The sequence below is a fragment of the Oryctolagus cuniculus genome, chromosome 12, assembly GCF_964237555.1.
Source record: "Oryctolagus cuniculus chromosome 12, mOryCun1.1, whole genome shotgun sequence".
Classification (NCBI taxonomy): Eukaryota; Metazoa; Chordata; class Mammalia; order Lagomorpha; family Leporidae; genus Oryctolagus; species Oryctolagus cuniculus.
Window position 1 is genome coordinate 111,638,652 of NC_091443.1, and position 19,554 is coordinate 111,658,205.

Sequence of the window (19,554 nt, forward strand, 5' to 3'; positions counted from 1 at the left end):
CCCCAGACCTGCTGAGCACCGGCAAACTGACACGATCGTCACCATTTTCCTGGAGCCCCTCGGAGTCCGCTCGGACCGGACACGCTGTGTGCACGCCACAGGTGAAGACCCGTGGCTGTGGGTGTGTCTTGGGACTGTAAGCCTGTAGGCATCTGCTTGTTTCAGGCTCCCTAGGCGACTCCACACACACACACACACACACACACTCTACCCAGGCATGCGCCTGGCATGGGCCCGAGCGGGGAGGGCTCCCGGCCTGGCTGGGCAGTCCCACATGGCCCTGTCCTGCTCACCCCTTACGGAGCACGCCGCCTTCACTGGGCACTCCCGGCCTTGGGCTGCTGGACAGTTACAGGGCAGGGGAGGCTACCCTACAAGCCGGCTCCAACGATGCAACTCTGAGCAAAACCTGCTTCCTCCTCTTTCCAGTCTTCGGGTCAACTTTTTGAAGAGCATTTGAAGACGGCGCATTGTGGCACAGCAGGTTAAGCCTCCACGTAGGACGCCCGCGTCCCAGATCGCAGAGCCTGGGTTTGAGTCCCAGTTGCTCCACTTCCAATCCAGCATTTCTGCTCAGGCACCAGGAAACAGCAGATGGGGGCCCAAGTAACCAAGTTCCTGCCACCCACCTGGGAGACCCGGATGGAGTTCCAGGCTCCTGGCTTCAGCCTGGCCCAGCCCTGGCTGTTGCAGCCATTGGGCGAGTGAACCAACAGATGGACGATCTCTCTGTGTGTACGTGTATTTGTGTGTCTCTCGCTCCCTTTTGTTCTGCCTTCAAATAATTTTTTAAGAATCGAAACAGTCAAACACAGATATCCACTTTCTTACTCTCGCACCTTCTCTTTCAACTGCTCACCCACCTGAGAGCCCTCGTGAAGCGGGAGACCATGATGCCGCGTCCCCGGCAAGCCGGGCTCCTGGGAGGTGCTGCCGATGCTCTGTGGTCCCGAGCAGTGTCGACGCCTACAGGAAAGAGCAGGGCTATTTTTAGCATCTCTACATGGAGAAGATTCTAGATTCCAACCAGGTCAGTGGAACCAGAAGTGAGCAAATGGAAGATATGAAGACAAAAATGTCAGAGCCCGGTTAACGGCTGGCAGTTTCCGCGGCTGAAACATGAGCATGCGACAAGTCCTCGGGACACCGCACAGGGCCTGCCCACGGAAGGTGTCAGACCCCGTGCCCAGGGCAGCTGGCGTGAGGCAGAGCCTCACAGAGACCCAGCTCCACGGCTCACGGGGGACTCAGCCACGGCGGGTCTGCCCTCAGCCTTCCCAGGAAGGGACACAAAGATCCGGCACACACAGGCAGCAGCAGGGTGAGTTCTGAAAAGCCAGCACACGCAGGTGCACGGGGCCTCAGGGATGGAGGCAGGGTTTGCTGGGGCTGGCAGCTCTGAATTCCCAGCCCCCCGTCCCTGGGAGAGGGAGCTGCGGTGACAAGACGAGGGTGCCGGAGCGGAGCCACAGAATGGGACAAGTCACTCGCAGGGGATGGAACCCAGAGTCCACGGGTCATGGCCAGCAGAAGACGAAGCACCTGTCCTCAAGAAACTGCCCCCAGGGGGCTGAGGACCCCAACATGCAGCTCTGGGCCGGCAGCTGGGCTGGGATCCCCGGGAGGAAGGCCAATGAGGGCTCAGGACATCTCGGGGCGTCTGAGACTTCAGGGCAAGGGGCAGTCCGTGCCGGCTGGGGCCCCCACAGTCCAGCTGGGGCGGGGAATGAGACGTGGGGCCCCAGTCCACAGGGAGAGCCATGTCATCGAGATCAGTGTGGGCTCAGCAGGTCCGTGTGGATCCGAGATGGGGAATGGCCATGGAGGACTGGTCAGGTGTCAAAGAGAAGACAGGACGTAGCTCTGGGCATCTGCCTTCACTGGTGACCAAAGAGCCACCCAGCAGTGTCGGCACACTGCGACCCGAGGGACTTGGTGCAGGGCAGACCCCACACCTGTCGGCCAGGTGCAGGCAGGCTGCGGGAGGGGCCCTGGGCGTCCACTGAGACCTGATCTGGGCACTGGCCACACCCAGAGCACGCAGCGGTCCTGCTGCACAGCATCGAATACAACGGTGGGGAGTGCCCTGGGCAGAGGGAGAGACCGGGGGACCCACGGAGGAAGCGGGCAGGGGCAGGGCCCAGGGCATGGGGAGGCGCCGAGTCCCCAGAACATGGCGAGTGACGGGCGAGGGGAGAGGAAGAGGCACCAAAGGCCACCCCAGCAGACAGACGCAGGAAAGGAAGCGCTAACGGCGCGACTTTGGCTCTGTGGGGAACTGAGGGCAGTGCGGAGGGCAGAGTGGGTGACACCAGGCCCTGAGGGACAAGGCCTCTGCTCTGCTGCCCACCCCTCACGGAAGACCCCAGCTGACTCCCAAGAGAAGAGCCTGCTCGGCCTCTCACACCCAGGCTCAGACAGGCCCAAGGGGCGCCAGCTCCGCCTCCTCCCTCAGGCAGGCGGGCAGCTGCCCTCTGCCTCCCTCCTACACTGTAAGCACCCACCCTGGCAAACAGGAGCTGCTGCCCCGGAGGAGGGAAGTGACTCACCAGCCGCACACAGGGCCAGAGGTGTCGGAGCAGGCAGTGCCCGGCTGAAGCCAGCCCCAGCCGCACCTGCTGTGGACGGACATGGAAGCGCCAGACCCTGGGAAAGCCGCCCCTGGGGCCCTGACCAGGCAGCCCCTGCACCCCCGCATGCCCTCCTGGCCCCACCTTCTTCTCAGGGGCCTGCCCACTCCCACCCACGCTGGACATTCTCACTGCTTGTGGACACGGGGATGGCGACACCGGCTCCCAGCTTCAGGATTCCAAGCACCATCTGTCTCCCATCACCAAGGGCAGGGGAAGAAAGTGCAGGAAGTGGCTCTCGGGGTGCAGGTGCTGCCACAAACCAGGCCCCACGGGAATGGGCTGAGGCCCCACGGGCACGGGGAGTCAGCCTGCGAGGGCTGCGGTGGGGGTGGGGCGCTTCTGCTCCTCCCCTCCACAGGCACCGGGCGCCACCCCTCCATGCAGGCGCACCAGGCGGCTGCTCACACAGCTGGACAAACAGGTGCACAGCCTTCGGACGGACTTCTGCCTTCACACGGCAGGGCTGGCTCTCGTCTGTCTCCATCTGCCTCTGCTGTGCTCAGGAGACGTGGAGAAACCCCGACCCAGGAACAGTGCCCGTGGGTGCTGCTCCACGGAGGGTCCACCCCAGGGCCTCCGGGGCAGCTGTCAATCAACGCAGCCATGCAGGAGACGCTGCCCTGGGCATGGAGGACCGGGGGAGCTGCCTGCTCACCGTGCTGGGGGCAGCGCTGCCAGGTTCCCCACGGGTGCTGGGCTCAGGGTCTCTGCCCAGGCGCCTCAGAGCCCCACCTTGCCCCGTCTCTCCCCACGCAGGGAACCACAAGCATGTGATCCAGCAACAAGCCCTGAGCAGCTGTCTGAGCCGGCGTGGCCTCCTCCCTCACCTGAGGAAATTAGGTAATCAGCACAGATTAGTCAAGGATTTCCATGGCCGTTGCATCACTTTCAAGGTCATTAACATGGGTGCGCTCCATCTTTGTTTCCAGTCCTGGAAAATGTTGCCCAGGTAACCAGGGCAAACATTCGGGGGAGAACGATCAGGCAGGCAGATGCAGGAGGCAACGAGCCGCCTGTTCCAGCTTCCCTGCATGGGCTTTCCCAGCTGGGACGACACAGTTCTGCAGACGAAAAGCGCAAAAAGTGCTAGAGGAAGCCCCGTCGCTTCCCCAGGTCCGGGCCAAGGGCTAACGGACTCACGGCATCTGACAGGCCCGGGTGGGTCTCTCCCGTGACGCCGCGGGATGCTGACCTCTGACCTGGCAGCTGTCCCAGCGTCTCCTCCTCCCTCGCAACAGGGACCTCTTCCTCAGGGTGTTGGTGTAGCACGGAGATGCCTGCCTCCCACTAGAGTGCCTGCTGCGAGTCCAGATGCTGCTTCCAACCCCAGCTTCCTGCTAAGGTGCACCCTGGGAGGCCACAGGTGAGGGCTCAAGTCGCTGAGTCCTGCCACCCACATGGGAGCCCTGGGCAGAGTTCCTGGCTGCTGCAGGCATTCGGGGAGTGAACCAGTGGGTGGGACCTCTCTGCTCTTCTCTGCCTTTCAAATAAACAAACTAGATAAACAAAATTATTAAAAAAAAAAAAAAACCTGACATCTGGGCGGCACTATGGCATAATGGGTAAAGCCTCTGCCTGCAGTGCCCGCATCCCATATGCACGCTGGTTCAAGTCCCAGCTGCTCCACCTCCGATCCAGCTCTCTCTTATGGCCTGGGAAAGCAGCGGAAGAAGGCCCAAGTCCTTGGGCCCCTGCACCTGCGTGGGAGACCCAGAAGAAGCTCCTGGCTCCTGGCTTCAGATCAGCCCAGCTCTGGCCATTGAGGCCATTTGGAGAGTGAACCACTGGATGGAAAACTCTCTCTCCCTCTCTCTTTCTCTCTGCCTCATCCTCTCTGTAACTCTGTCTTTCAAACAAATAAATAAATCTTCTTTAAAAAACAATTGGCATCTATCCTCGTGGTGCCAGTACAGCAGCAGGTGTCGGAGACAACAGCAGGGCCTCCCACCCTCCTTGCCTGGGTTGCACTGTCGCCCAGCCGGGCATCTGAATGGCAATTTGACTCTGCGGCAGAAGCTGCTCGCTGTTCCTGAAATAAACACTGAAGATGACATCGCCCACCCCACTCTCACATCCCCAAGAGAAACAGCGGCACTGGGACACAGGCAACCTGCCGAGGGGTCAGACAGCCACGGCCCCAGTGCAGCCTTTCAACCCATGGACTCAGCGGTGGGCGTGCCCTCTGCCCAGGGCAGTCTGCGATCCCGGCTTACGACCATCAAAGGAGGGAAGACCAGACAAGCACAGCTGAGCCGAGCGGGGGACGGAGGCACTCTGATGAGCTGCCCAGCCTCACCCAGGACGCGGATCAATCTCATTCCAACGCCAACACAGGCTCCTCCGGCCACGCTGGACACAAGCACCCATGGCCAGACGGCAACAGAGGGCCAGGCCTCCTTCCATCCCTCCCCCCAGCAGACGGGCTCTCGCGCCATCTGTGTACACCTAACACGTGCACAGGAGTGCTGGGAGCAGAAGGTGCGCCAGGTGCACCCACACACGGGCTCTCGCTCCATCCGTGTACCTGACACGTGCACAGGAGTGCTGGGAGCAGAAGGAGCGCCAGGTGCACCCACACACGGGCTCTCGCTCCATCCGTGTACCTGTGCACGTGCACACGTGTGCTGGGAGCAGAAGGAGCGCCAGGTGCACCCACACACGGGCTCTCGCTCCATCCGTGTACCTGACACGTGCACAGGTGTGCTGGGAGCGGAAGGAGCGCCAGGTGCACCCACACACGGGCTCTCGCTCCATCCGTGTACCTGTGCACGTGCACAGGAGTGCTGGGAGCAGAAGGAGCGCCAGGTGCGCCCACACACGGGCTCTCGCTCCATCCGTGTACACCGTGCACAGGAGTGCTGGGAGCAGAAGGAGTGCCAGGTGCACCCACACACGGGCTCTCGCTCCATCCGTGTACCTGACACGTGCACAGGAGTGCTGGGAGCAGAAGGTGCACCAGGTGTGCCCACACACGGGCTCTCGCTCCATCCGTGTACCTGTGCATGTGCACATGAGTGCTGGGAGCAGAAGGTGTGCCAGGTGCACCCACACACGGGCTCTCGCTCCATCCGTGTACCTGTGCACGTGCACAGGAGTGCTGGGAGCAGAAGGAGCGCCAGGTGCACCCACACACGGGCTCTCGCTCCATCCGTGTACCTGACACGTGCACAGGAGTGCTGGGAGCAGAAGGAGCGCCAGGTGCGCCCACAGCAAAGGAACAAATGCACGCAGCCAAGCATGGTGTCCACTCCCCAGAGAGAGCCACGCGGGACTCGCGCTGATGGGAGCCGAGCAAAGGCGGTGTGCATTCTGGGACGGTGAGGGGATCTCGCCATGAAACTGCTGGCACCCACCGGGGAGATCTGCAAAGCACAGAAGACTGCAGGAAGACACGTGGCAGCTCACTGTCTCCCGAGCCACGTCTGGCTGCTGTTTTCCATGTGTGACGCTTACACACACCATCTGCGTGTTTTACACACGCTGTTTCTACCAAAACGAAACCGCACGTTCAACTTTAGTTTGCTTTTTTTTTTTTTCACTTGAAATCATAAGCATCTCCTCAGCAATGTTCAAGATCAATTTTAAAGGCTGGCGTAGTAGCGTTAGCGAGTAAAACCACCGCCTGCAGCGCTGGCATCCCACACGGGCACCAGTTCGAGTCCCGGCTGCTCCACTTCTGATCCCGCTCCTTGCTCAGTGCCTGGGAAAGCAGCAGAGGATGACCCAAGTGCTTAGGCTCCTGCGCCCATGCGGGAGACCTGGAGGAAGCTCCAGGCTCCTGGTTTTAGCCTGGCCCAGCCCTGGTTGTTGTGGCCATTTGGGGAAGAGAACCAGCGGCCAAATCTCTATTTCTGTCTCTCCCCCTCTCTCTGTAACTCTGCCTTTCAAATAAATAAATAAATCTTGTTTAAAAAAAGCAGAAAAAATTATTTAAAATCCACTGTTTTTTTCCTCATCATATGCATTCTCCATAAATTTTGTGACGACTCCTTGTAAGAAGGTTTTTTGTAGAAGGTGCGGCAGCTAATTAGAGAGGAAGTTAGAACCAGGGTTTAAAAGGTAACACCCACTACGTGTACACCACGTGACTGACCCACTGAGCTGACACTGTCCGGGGCCGACCTGTGGCACAGTGGGTTAAGCTGCGGCTGGTGGTGTCGGCGTCCTGTACGAGACTGGTCTGCGCCCTGACGCTCCGCTTTGCCTGCTACCGCACCTGGGACGCAGCAGATGATGCTCCAAGGACTTGGGCCCCTGCCAGGCACCTGGGAGACCCGGATGGAGCTCCTGGCCTCAGCCTGGCCCAGCCCCAGACTATGAGGTTACTTGAGAAATGAACCAGAAGACATAAGATCCTTTTCTCTCTCCTTCTCTGACATCTTGCCTTTCAAATAAATACAATAAAGCTGAAAAGTTTTGCTAACTTTTTAAATCAAATCACAGAGGCAGCTCTCCGAGGCAGTGGTCACTGCTGTGCCCATTTTATAGAGAGGGAAACTGAGGCTGGGAGGTAGGCGGCTGCGCTCTGCCGATGGCTCATCCTCCTGGGACGTTAGCCTGCCTCGGGGTCTCCTGACCACACACCTGTGCTCGCTTCAGGAGAAAATCAGCCTGGTGGCCAGCATGCAGGCTGAAGCCAGGGTCCCTGCCCGCAGGGCATCTGACTGGCCAGCTCTGCCCGCTTCGCTCTGGGTTAGCTCCAACCTAGAGTCCAGGACATTCCTCTCTTCCCAGACACCTGCTCCGCGGGGACGCACCCTGGCCCCGTGTGCCTCAGCCACTGGGGGTCAGCGCCGCACTCTGCACTGGGAGCTTGTGAATCACCTGCATTGCCCTGCTGGCTCTGGCCGGTGTGCGAGCTGCTAGGCAGGGTGAGTGACAGGGACGCACTGCCACCTCCCTGACAGTCCCCTGCCCAGGCCTGAGTGAGGAGAGCAGAACTCGGAGCGTGATGAAGAGTGTAACAGGAAACAGCCCGCCGGCGGTGGATCCGGAATGTCTGCAAGGACACTGAAGGGCACTTGGGCTGTGGCCCCACTCGGCTGCTCTCTCCCCGGTATGCCCCACCGGGTCCGCCTCTGACTCAGACACAGGCCCCCAGCAACCCACTGTGTTCTGGTGTTCTGGTCCTAGGTGCCTTCTGCCCTGTCGATCTCCCACCCAGGTGTCAAGACCCGCCCCCACACAAGTGCTGCCCCCTCGCCCCCCCAGGAGCAGCAGAGCAGCAGCCGCCCAGCCTGCAGCACAGGCGCGGCCCCGGCGACTCTGGAACCCGGCTCCTCGCAGCCCTCCTGCGAGCGCCACGGCCACGTCCTCTCGCCAGCTTCACCCAACATCTGCAGCCGGGAGGGGGCTGCTCGGATCCTGCACCCGGCGCTGCAAGGAGCTCCTGCGGCATGACAGTACACGATGGGTGCATTTGGATGCAAACGGTTCCGGGACCCATGCCCGCAAAGGGTCTTCAAAAATTCACAGAAAACGTGTATTATGAAAAAACTATGCCTGGATTCCAGATTTTTTTTGGCCCCCAAAATAAATGTACCTTAATTCCATTTTTCAAAGTACCTTCATACACTTTATCAAAAATCAGATGAGAGGGCAGCATTGTGGCATAGCAGGTAAAGCCACCACTGAGATGCCAGCATCCCATATGGCTGCCAGTTCGAGTCTCAATGGCTCCACTTCCAATTCAGCTCCCTGCTAATGCCCTGGGGAAAGCAGCAGATGATGGCCCAGGTGCTTGGACCCCTGCCACCCACACGGGAGACCTAGACGAAGCTCCTGGCTCCTGGCTTCGGCTTGGTCCAGTGCTGGCCATTGTGGCCATTTGGGAGTGAACCAGCAAGTGGAAGATCTATGTGTGTGTGTGTGTGTGTGTGTGTGTGTCTCCCCCACCCCATACCTCTGACTTTCAAAATAAAATAAATCTTTTATTAAAAAAATTGAAAAATCAGATGAACCTAGACTCCTGTTCCAGTGGCCAACCTGCTGCCCCTCCATCCAACACTACACCATCCTAACCATCTGGCCACGGAAGCCGGGAAGTGGGGCAGGCTGATGCCCCCAGACCTCTCTGCTCCTCAGGACCCTAAACGGAGTCCCTCAGGCCCCGTCTCCGTCCTCGTCCTCTCTGCTGGGCTGGCTAAGGCATTTCTACTGCTTCACCTCCTCATGCAACGACTCTACCCTCTCGTCTCGTCTCTGCTCGGTAATCCACCCACTGAGAATTCAGTTACTTATTGCAGGTTCAGTTCTGAAATTTCCACTTAGGGGTAAAGTCTTAGACCTAAGAACGGAAAGGGTAAAACCACAGAAAAGCACATAGGAAAGCAGCACACAGCACTGTCTGGGGCAAAACTACTTTGTTCTGGACCCCAAATGTGCAAGCAACAGACACAGAATGCAGTCACACGGGATCACAGCAAAGCAAAAAACTTCTGTAGAGCAAAGCGAGCAGTCAGCAGGGCAGAGGCACAGCGCACAGCCTGGGAGAGGACGCGTGGATCCAACGACCAGTGAGGGCTGACGTCCCAAACACTCGAGGAGAGACTCAAGAGCAGGACAACGAAACCCCCAGGCAAGAGCGGGCAGGGGACCTGACAGACGTTTCTCGAAGGAAGACGTGGAGAAGCCGACAGACGCAGGGAACACGCTCAGCGCCAAATCACAGGGGCATGCAAACTCAGGCTACTCTCAAGAGGGGGAAAGAGAAAGAGACAGAGAAAGAAAGAGAGAAAGAGAAAGAGATTTCCATCCACTGGTTCACTCCCCAAATGTCTGCAATGGCCAGGGCTGGGCCAGGCCAAAGCCAGGAGCCAGGAGCCTCTTCTGGGTCTCCCATGCGGGTGCAGGGGCCCAAGGATGTGGGTCATCTTCCACTGCTTTCCCAGGGCATAAGCAGGGAGCTGGCTTGGAAGCAGGGCAGGCGGCACATGACCCGGCGCCCATATGGGATGCTGGTACTGCAGGTGATCGCTTAACCACTGCACCACAAGGCTGGCCCCTGACTGGACAGAGCTCTTCAAGCAGCTACACACAGAGCTGCCACGGGACTCACAACCCCACCCTGGAGGACTTACCCAAGATCTGGAAACCCCACGCTCACTGCTGCCCCGCCCACAACAGACGAGGCAGGGTGCCAGCCTGTGTGTCCACGGGCTGCCTCCCAAGGCCAGGAGCCCTGTCCCGGCGAAAGCGTGAATGGAACCGGCCGACGCACACTAAGGCATGGCCACAAAGCCCGCACGCTGGCACCTGTGTGTGCAACCTAAAACTATGACACTGTGAAAATGTAACAACACATCATGGGACAGAGGGGACCGTGGTGCTGGGGGCGGGCAGCAGACGGGGGTCCCAGGGGCAGACTGCAGGGGCATGTCACACGTCACCTGTCACCTGTCACCTGGCGAGGTGAAGGCAGTTAATGCCAGCGCCACTGAGAAGAAACGCCAGGCGTTCTCACTACGGAACCTGAGTGTTTCAGGACGGGCTCATAGCTAGGCATAACTATTTCACACGTGTTCAGAAATCATAGCATCAATTTTAAGTACGTGCAATTGTCCAATAATCCCTTTTCTAGAGACAGAGACAGAGACAGAGAGACAGAGAGAGAGATTCTATCTGCTGGTTCGCTCCCCAGATGGGTTGGGCCAGACTGCCGCCAGGTCTCCCTCACGGGGGCAGGATCCCAAGTACTTGGGCCATCACCTACTGCCTTCCCCCGCACACTGGCAGGGAGCTGGATCAGAAGCAGAGCAGCCAGGACTCCAACCGGCATTCTGATATGGGGTGCCGGCACCACAGGTGGCAGCTTAACCCACTGTGCCACAGCGCCAGCAGCCACAACAAAATTTTTTAAAAATTACACTGATGTTGGGGGCCAGCGCTGCGGGGTAGCGGGCAGAGCCTCCCTCCGCCTGCAGTGCTGGCATCCCATATGGGCACTGGTTCAAGTCCCAGCTGCGCCACTTCCGATCCAGCTCTCTGCTGTGGCCTGGGATAGCAGTGGAGGATGGCCCAAGTCCTTGGGCCCCTGCACCTGCATGGGAGACCCAGAAGAAGCTCCTGGCTCCTGGCTTTGGATTGGCTCAGCTCCGGCTGTTGTAGCCATCTGGGGAGTGAACCAACGGATGGAAGACCTCCCTCTCTCTCTGCCTCTGCCTCTCTGTAATGCTGCCTTTCAAATAAATAAGTACAATCTTTTTAAAAAATCCACTGAACTGTCCACTCTGGCTCTCGGTGTTGTCCATTTCTTGGCTGAGGTTCTCTGTGCCTCTGATCACAGGCACGGCCACCACGGAAGCGTCTGTGAAACCTCGGTGGGATGGTCCTCACCGGGGTCACCAGGGTCACGGGGTCACGGGGTCGGCCTGCCCTGCACTCTGAGCTCCTCCTGGTTCTCACGAGTTGGTGATTTCCCAATGCAAACTGGGCATCTGGGGCTCCTCGAACCCCTCCCTTCACTGCTTCCCCAGCCAGGTGGGGTGGGGGCGGGGCTCGATGGCCAGAACTCCACCTCCGTGGACACCCCCACGGGGGAGGGGTCACCACTGCCTCTGGCGGGAGTGGGAGTCCCGGCTCCTGGATGCCCTGTGACTGCGCCTATGTGGCTCCACACCAACAGGTCCTCCCTCCCTGTCCACGGAGCCGAGTGGACGTCCATCGCCCCCACAGCCCAGCTGAGGAACAGGCCCTGGGACACCCTGTGGTCCCCACTTGGGAACGCAGACCCAGTGAGGACTGGGGGGCAGCGGCAAAGTCACCACTCGACACCCATGCTGTTGGCTCCAAGACCACTGCCCCACAGACCCGGGAGCCCCCAACACGCGGGGAGGGTGCCAGGCCCGCCCACCCAGTGCAATCATGGAAACTCCAAGCGGCCAAAGGACAGCCTCGCCTGCTTGGCCAGCCAGCCAGACTTGGGGACAGAGGCTCATGCAGCTACTGCACCCCTGGACAACACAAACTGTGCTCCACACCCCTGCACAGTACCCGCTCCCTCAGACTACGGAGCGTCCACCTGGAGGCGGCCTGGCTTCCTGACCGCTGCAATCCCCCAAACCAAGACGCACCCAGGAGCCCTGGATGGCAGAGCAGCCGGCAGGCCAGGCGCCCGGCTCCCGGCTGGCGAGCGGGGTCTGCACCCAGCTGGCGGCGCCATCCTGGGCCCTCCGCCTGGCTCTGGGCGGCAGACTGCACAGCAAGGGGAGAGCTGGTGACCCGGAGGGAAGCTGCTCTCTGACGTCTGTTTCTGTTTCTGTTTGAAAGGGCAGTGACGCCACTGCGTGTGGAAAAACCACAACGACAACTTCAGAACGGGGCTCAGCCTGTGCACAGGGCAGACCCAGGAACCCCGGCGCCGCGTGTGCGCACAGCCCACGTCACCCCCGCGTCAGCTTGGCGGCCCCTCATCGCACCCTCACTTTCCACAGCTAAGCTCCCCAGACGGGCGTCTCACGAGGGAAGGGGCTTATGTCAGCCCGAGATGGGGGAGACCGCGGAGGGCGGCCAGGGTGGAGCGCGCAGAGGGGTCAGGCCGCCTGCATCGTCCGCTCTCGGTGCTGTCTGGGGGAGGACGAGGGGGGATTCTGCACGTGCTCAGTACGGATGCCATGTTTGGGTTGTTTTCCAAATAATCTCGCCCCACAGTTGGGGGAGATGGAAGCCGCAGACACAGAGGCCACTGCGTTAATGAGGCCGGTGGACCCCGGATCTTTAAACAGCAAGACTTAAACGTTTTCATTCATTAGAGCGACCACTTAGTCACAATCTGCGTTAAGTAATCATCTGTGTCGTGCCACCCAGGCTAACAAACAGCCACGATCTTTTGCTTTTTTTAACGATCTTATTTATTTATTTGAAAGAGCTACAAAGGGAGAAGGAGAGAGAGATTCCATCCACTGGTTCGCTCCCCAATTGGCCACAACGGCCAGGGCTGAGCCAGCCTGAAGCCAGGAGCCAGGAGCTTCTTCCAGGTCTCCCACGAGGGTGCAGGGGCCAAGCACTTGGGCCATCTTCCACTGCTTTCCCAGGCCACAGCAGAGAGCTGGATCGGAAGTGGAGCAGCGGGGTCTCGAACCAGTGCCCGTATGGGATGCCAGCACTTCAGGCCAGGGTGTTACCCCACTGCACCACGGCGCCAGCTCCACCCACGATGTTTTGAGAGGACTTGTGAATTAGGCCCTGTGGGAACACTATATGGGAGTTCTGGAATGACTGTGATATTTTAACAATCGTTCTTCCTATCATTTAAAACGATGTCCAACACTGCAAGCATCTGGACCAAGGGTCAGCCAAGCCCAGCCAGTGAGCCAACCCCGAGCCTCCACCTCTTCCGTCACAGCCGCCGCTGGCTGAGCAAACACCAAGAGCAGAACACTCTGTGGCGCGTGACCTGCGGGCAACGCAGGAGGGAGCCCCGAGGGCCAGGGACAGGACGATGTGGGAGTGAGACCCCGCAGGGGCGCCAAGTGCACGGACCCCGGCCTGTTCATCCCATGAGGAGATCTGAATCACCAGAGGCCGTCCAACACGGGGGCTTCCGGGATGCGGGGGCCCTTCCTGTCCTCATGGGAGTGAACACACCCACGTGCCGCCCCCTCCATCGCAGAAGGTACAAGCCCATTTCGCAGACAGGGAAATGAAGGCTGCACACAGCCCCGCAGCAGGAGTCCAGGCTGCAGCCCACAGCAGGGAGATGGTTGCACAAAATTGTATTTGGCAGGCAAATGTGTACAAGCTACATAAAAAACATAAGCAGGTGGGTGGCGTCATGGCTCAGTAGATTCTGCCACCACTGGTGACGCCAGCATCCGAGGACCCATTCCAGATCCGGCTGCTTCACTTCCCATCCAGCTCCCTGCCAACGCACCTGGGAAGGCAGTGGATGGCAGCCCAGTGCCCAGGCTCTGGCCACCCATGTGGGACACCCAGCTGGAGCTCCTGGCTCCTGCCTTTGGCCCAGCCCAGCCCTGGCTGTGGCAGCCATTTGGGGACTGAACCAGCGGATGGAAGACCTCTCTCCCTCCCTCCCCCACCCCGTGTGTGTGTGTGCGCGCGCATCTGTGTCTGACACTGCCTTTCAAATAAACAATAAGTAAATCTAACAAGAAAACATAAACAGGTGCCTAGGAGAAGACAGCTCCGCCCAGTGCTGTGGGTATTTTATGCACGTGTGTTTGCAGATGAGAGGGAGGGAGGGAGGGAGAGAGGGAGGGAGGGAGAAAGAGAGAGGTTGTCGCCCAGGCTCTCACTAAGCGGTCTGCCAGTGGAGTCAGATGACTTGGAACTCAAACATTGGATCCTCACTCCGACACCCACGACAGGTCTCCAAAATGCTCATGGAAACCTCGCCTAATGAAAACACCACGCTCAGAGCTCAACAAACCCATCTTTCAGCTCCATTGCCCACAAATTCCTGGAGCACCCTGCCGGGCCTGAGCAACACACGGCTAACACCAGGCAGAGAAGGGCGGTGCGGCCAGTGTGCAGCCTGCAATGGAACCTCCGCCGTGGAGACGCACCCATGCCCCGGGCTCCTGGTAGAACCCGCAGGCAGCCTCCTGTTCTCGGGGTGGCCAGGCCCCCTGCCAGCTCCCAGGGCAGGGCAGAGGGAACTATGGTCAGCCCCAATCACGGGCAAGGCAACGGAGCTCAGAGGAACCCAGAGAGTGGCGGAGCGGGGCGGTGTCCCAGCCAGGCTGCGTCCACCCCCGGGCCCTGCTCTTGGGGCTGCTGGGTCACAGCCAGTGCAGAAAGACCTGCAGCCCTGGGGACAGCCGCCGGGCCTGCAGGAGGTCCCACGGTGGGCAGGGGCTGCGGCGGGTCCTCAGCTTCACCACCATTCAGCAAGCAACCTGAGGTCAAGACCTCGGCCAGCGGGGTCAGGGGCACACTGTAGCCTGACCTGGGAGAGGGGGAGGCCCCACCCACCCCACGGCTGGGCGGCTGCGCCACGCGGTCAGAGGCGCTCCATCTCAGGGGACCAGGACAGCGGCCAGGACCTGGTCACTTGCAGAAGCCTCCCCAGAAAGAGGGTGTGCAGCCCCTGTACCCACCCCACCCCCCTCAGAGAAGTGAACCCTCTGCCCTCTCCTGGTAAGACAGACGGGGCTGGCCGGCCCGAAGGGTTAACATCTCATTTCCTCTCCTTTCAGGCCCTAATCCCTACCCGAGCTGGGAGCATTCCAAGCCCACCTGGAGCAGGTCAGGACTGGAGCCCGGGCTGCCCTCTACTCCCCTGGCAGCAGATCAGATGGGCAGCCATGAGTCCCCGGCCCTCGCTGCTGGCCGGGCCTCGGGCAGCCGGCCAAGGTCCGGGAGGACGGGGCCGGCCGCGCGCTGCCACCCTTCTGAGACAGGACGCGGCAGCACAAGCCTGGCTCACGGCCGCGAGCCCCGCCCAGCGGAGCAGGCTCAGGCATACTCGGCCTGGGAGGCACGGGTGATCCGCTGCCAAGAGGCGGCAGGAAGAGACGGACGCTGGGCTAGAAGACCCCGCACAGGGCAAAGGCAGAGACGGGACCACCTTCTCAAGACAGCCGACTTGAACACAGGGGACGGCTGCACTCTGCCCTACAAGCTCTATGTGGGGGGAGACAGAAGGGGACCCTGGGGTGGGGAATGCGTTGTTACTGGCACAGCACAGCTGAGGGGTGGGGGTCCTGGTTTGGAGATGAGGTTGCATCACTCAGCCCTTGACACACACACTGCGCACTGGCCCTCAGGGCCTGTGATCCTAAACAGACTTCCAGAACACAGACCTGGAGCACGAGCTGCCTGCAGGACACCCACCAGGTACACAGTACAGACGGGACAGGAAGTGACACCGGGTACCCACCAGGTACACGGTACAGACGGGACAGGAAGTGACACCGGGTACCCACCAGGTACACGGTACAGACGGGACAGGAAGTGACACCAGGCTCAGAGCACAGATGGGCCAGGAAGTGACAACAGGCACCACTGGGCACACAGGACTGATAAGACAAGAAGTGGCCCTGGGTACCAGCAGTCTCAGAGCACACACATGGGACAGGAAGTAACACCAGGCACCCACCAGGTACACGGTACAGGCGGGACAGGAAGTGACACCGGGTACCCACCAGGTACACAGTACAGACGGGACAGGAAGTGACACCAAGCACCCACCAGGTACACGGTACAGACGGGACAGGAAGTGACACCGGGTACCCACCAGGTACACAGTACAGACGGGACAGGAAGTGACACCGGGTACCCACCAAGGTACACAGTACAGACAGGACAGGAAGTGACACCAGGCTCAGAGCACAGATGGGCCAGGAAGTGACAACAGGCACCACTGGGCACACAGGACTGATATGACAGGAAGTGGCCCTGGGTACCACCAGTCTCAGAGCACACACATGGGACAGGAAGTGACACCAGGCACCCACCAGACTCAGAGCACAGATGGGACAGGAAGTGACACCAGGCACCACCAGGCACATAGTACACATGGGACAGGAAGTGACACTGGGCACTCACCCAGCTCAGAGCACAGACGGGACAGGAAGTGACAGCAGGTACTCACCAGGCACACAGTACACATGGGACAGGGAGTGACAACCACCAAGCTCAGAGCACAGATGGGACAGGGAGTGACACTGGGTATCCACCAGGCACACAGGACTGAAGGGGCAAGGAGTGACACCAGGTACCCACAGGCTCAGAGCACAGATGGGACAGGGAGTGACAGCCACCAGGCTCAGAGCACACATGGGACACACGTGACACTGGGTACCCACACAGCTCTGAGCACAGATGGACAGGAAGTAACACTGGGCTCCTACCTCCCAGGCTTGGCCCAGTGCCCAGCTGACTCCTGCACTGGTCCCCACACCAGCCCTCCAGGCTTTGAGTGACAGAAGGAAACTGAGGCTGGGATGGGCGGGGCCCACGGCCTGCTCTTTGAAGGGCTTCTTTCCCCAACCCAGCCTCACTCAGGGAGGGGGCTGGGCTCTCCTATGACTTCCTCCTCATTTGAGGAGGGGACATTTCTTACTCCTGGCACCTGGGGCCCTGGAACCCCCCTCCTCCCCTCGAAGCACCTGTTCAAGTCCTGAGGAAGGCACAGCGAGGCCGAGGCGGGGCTGGGGCCCTGAGCAGTCAGGGTCAGGAGCAGGGGCTCTCAGACCCCCTGACCCACGGAGGATTCTGCTCCTGGCCTCAGCCCCCCATGCTCGGTCCACTCACTCCTTGGAGTCAAAGCCAAGGCCAAGATGGAAGGGGCCACGCAGGGTTAGAGCAGGTGCGTCCACGCACCTGCATTCACAGGAACCTCACAGGAGCCCTGCCTCACCCCAGCATCTGCACTTCCTCCACCAGAGCCCAACTCTGCCTTCCAGCAAGGAACTGGGCTCAGAAAATAACACCGACTTACGGACGGGCTTCTGAGACCCTGGCGCACAGCCTGAGTCAGCCCAGCGCGCAGCCACGTCTCTGTCACAGGGTGTGGGGTACCAGGGAGTGAAGGAACACACAGCCAGCGGCACCTGCCACTGCACAACCAGCGCTCACTGGCCCAGGCCAGAGGGAGGCCGGGACACCAGCACAGGACAGGAGCTGTGCAGGCCAGGAGGAGGGAGAACGGGACCCGGGGTGGGGGAGATGTACGTGGGGAAGCATCCGGCAGCCGGGGTCTGTCCCAAACCTACGCTGGGTCATGCACGCGCCAGCTCCCAGCAGAAAAGTCTGAGTCATCATTCTCAGAGCGCACGCTCTCTCAACACAGGCACCCTTTCTCTCTGCGCCTCGGCCCCCCGGTAGTGAAACACGGCAATCCTGCATCACAGAAAGCAAGAGGAAGGGTGGGGGAGGTGAGGAGGGAGACGGTCACCTGGTTCCAAGTCTCTGCTGCCTGGGCAGGGGAGAGGCCCAGGGGGAGTCTGCGAGGCTTGGCAGCCAGGACTCCAGGGTGGAGGCTTGTCCACTGGGGCGCCTGCAGGCTGAGCCAGGAGGATACACGGGTGTACAGCACGCAGCGGAGCGGCGGACAGGGAGGGAGAGCAGGGGGCAGCCCACTCCAGGACAAGGTGGCTGAGTGGGCAGACGACGGTGCCAGGCAAGGAACAACCAGCAAAGCAACCAGCATTACCAAACGGTCCCGATGCCCAGAGAAAGGCGGGTCCTGGCGCAGGCACCTCCCTCCCGCACCTTCTCCACCCTCTGCCTGGTGTCAGCGTCCCCCCCCCCAACCCCAGTCCCCAAGCCCACCCATGTCCTTGAACCCCTCCTGGGGCACCCAAGCCCAGCTCTGTCCTGGCTCCCCCCACACAGAATGAACTTCTCCCTCGTCCGTGTCCTGGGTGTGCTGTGCGCGCGCACACACCCTGCACCCATCACGGTGGAAGCCCCGGCACGCAGCGCCAGTCCCTGGCACTCGGAGTCCCGCTCCCAGAACACGTTCTAGAGAAGTTAAATGGAAGTGAATACTGGGGCGCCGTTGTGACTTCTGGAGAGGAATGACGCGGTGAAATCAGAACCTGAGGAATATTAATCTGTCAGCATGAACGATGATGGATTAAAATCAAGCCAGCCACTCCTGGCCAGGAGTCGGGGAGGAGAGATGATTACTGTAATCTGGACAGGGCTTAAGGGGGGCGGGGGGGCAGAGGGAGCAGAGACAGGGAAATAATTCCCGGAGACATCACAGAAGAATGTGGAAAGGACTTTGTGATGAATGAGCTATAAACGTGGGGGCCCGGGACGGGGCTGCTGGGGCACTGGAATGGGCTGGAGAGAGACGTGTAGGGGACAGGGAGCCAGGTGGCAACAGCCAGCCACACACGCTTCCAAGTCAGAATCTGCAGCCCTGACCTTCACCCCAACCCCACACTCGGCTGCCAGCCAGGACATCTCCTCAGCGGGCAGGAGGCACTGTGCAGCAGGTGCGGCCACCCGGGGGTCCTGCCATCACCCAGACTCCACGGCCCAGCCCTGCAGAGGCTCCCGGCGACCGTCCCCCGCCTCCCATCTGCTCCTGCGCATTAATTTTGGGGCTAGGATTTTTTTGTTCCTGTTGTTTTCCAAAGGAATTTAACTTCGGTGCCAACAAAAATCTATAGGAACTGAGTCGTGCTGCATTTTAAATCACATTTTTTAAATGTTTGCCTCACTGGGTAGGGCACCCCACCCCCACCCCCCGCAAGGACCCTCTCTGCAGCGCAGATGCGCAGGACCCGCCACCACGGAGGATCGCGGTGCCCGGCCGCATCCGCTTGGAAGCCAGGACCTCGCTCCGGCGGCCACTGCACGCGCTGGGCATCCCAGCGGGCATCCAGCGGGGCCCGAGGCTTCAGTTCCTCTGCCCGCCAGGGGCGAGGCGGAGGCGAGCACCGCTGGAACAGCGGCCCTGGAAGGAGCGCACGGACTTAAATAAAAAATAAAAAAAATTAAAATTAAAAACCACGAGACCCAACAGACTGAGGCTAGGCAGGCCCAAGAGCGCGCGGACTTGCCTTTCCCAAGTCAGCGCTGATGTTATTCCAAATATATATATATAAACTTCACTCGCACATCTGTAAAGCGCCAAGGTGAGCGAGCTGTGCCAAAGCCGTTCGGCAAAGCGCGCCAAGCAGCCGCACGCAGGTCCGAGCCGGGGAGGCGCTCGTCCCGCGCTCGGGCTCCGGGGCCGCCGCGCGCAGCGGCTCGGCGGCCGCACACACGCGCGCGCGCGGGTCCGAGGGCCCAGGCCGCGGCGCTGCAGCCGCGCGGGCCGGGACCCACCCGCTCCCGGCCCCCGGCGGAGTGAAGGCGAGGCTCCGGCGCAGGGGCCAGGGCGCGGGCACGCCAGGCGAGGGCGCAGGAGCTGGGGGGCGCGCTCCGCCGTTCCTCTTAGGCCCCGGGACGGCACAAGGCACCGCCACCCCCAGCCGGGGGCTTCGTCCGAGTCCGGGGTTGC

At 60.6% G+C, this 19,554-nt stretch overlaps 1 protein-coding gene across 1 annotated transcript in view; it reads right to left on the reverse strand.

The window, feature by feature from the left end:
* Nucleotides 1-19,554, reverse strand: part of THSD4 (thrombospondin type 1 domain containing 4) — a 399,410-nt gene that overhangs the window by 379,616 nt on the left and 240 nt on the right. The window contains exon 2 of the mRNA XM_070054744.1: nt 864-966. Coding sequence (XP_069910845.1) covers nt 864-892 — 29 coding nt within the window. The 5' untranslated portion in view covers nt 893-966. The remainder of the gene's footprint in view (nt 1-863; nt 967-19,554) is intronic.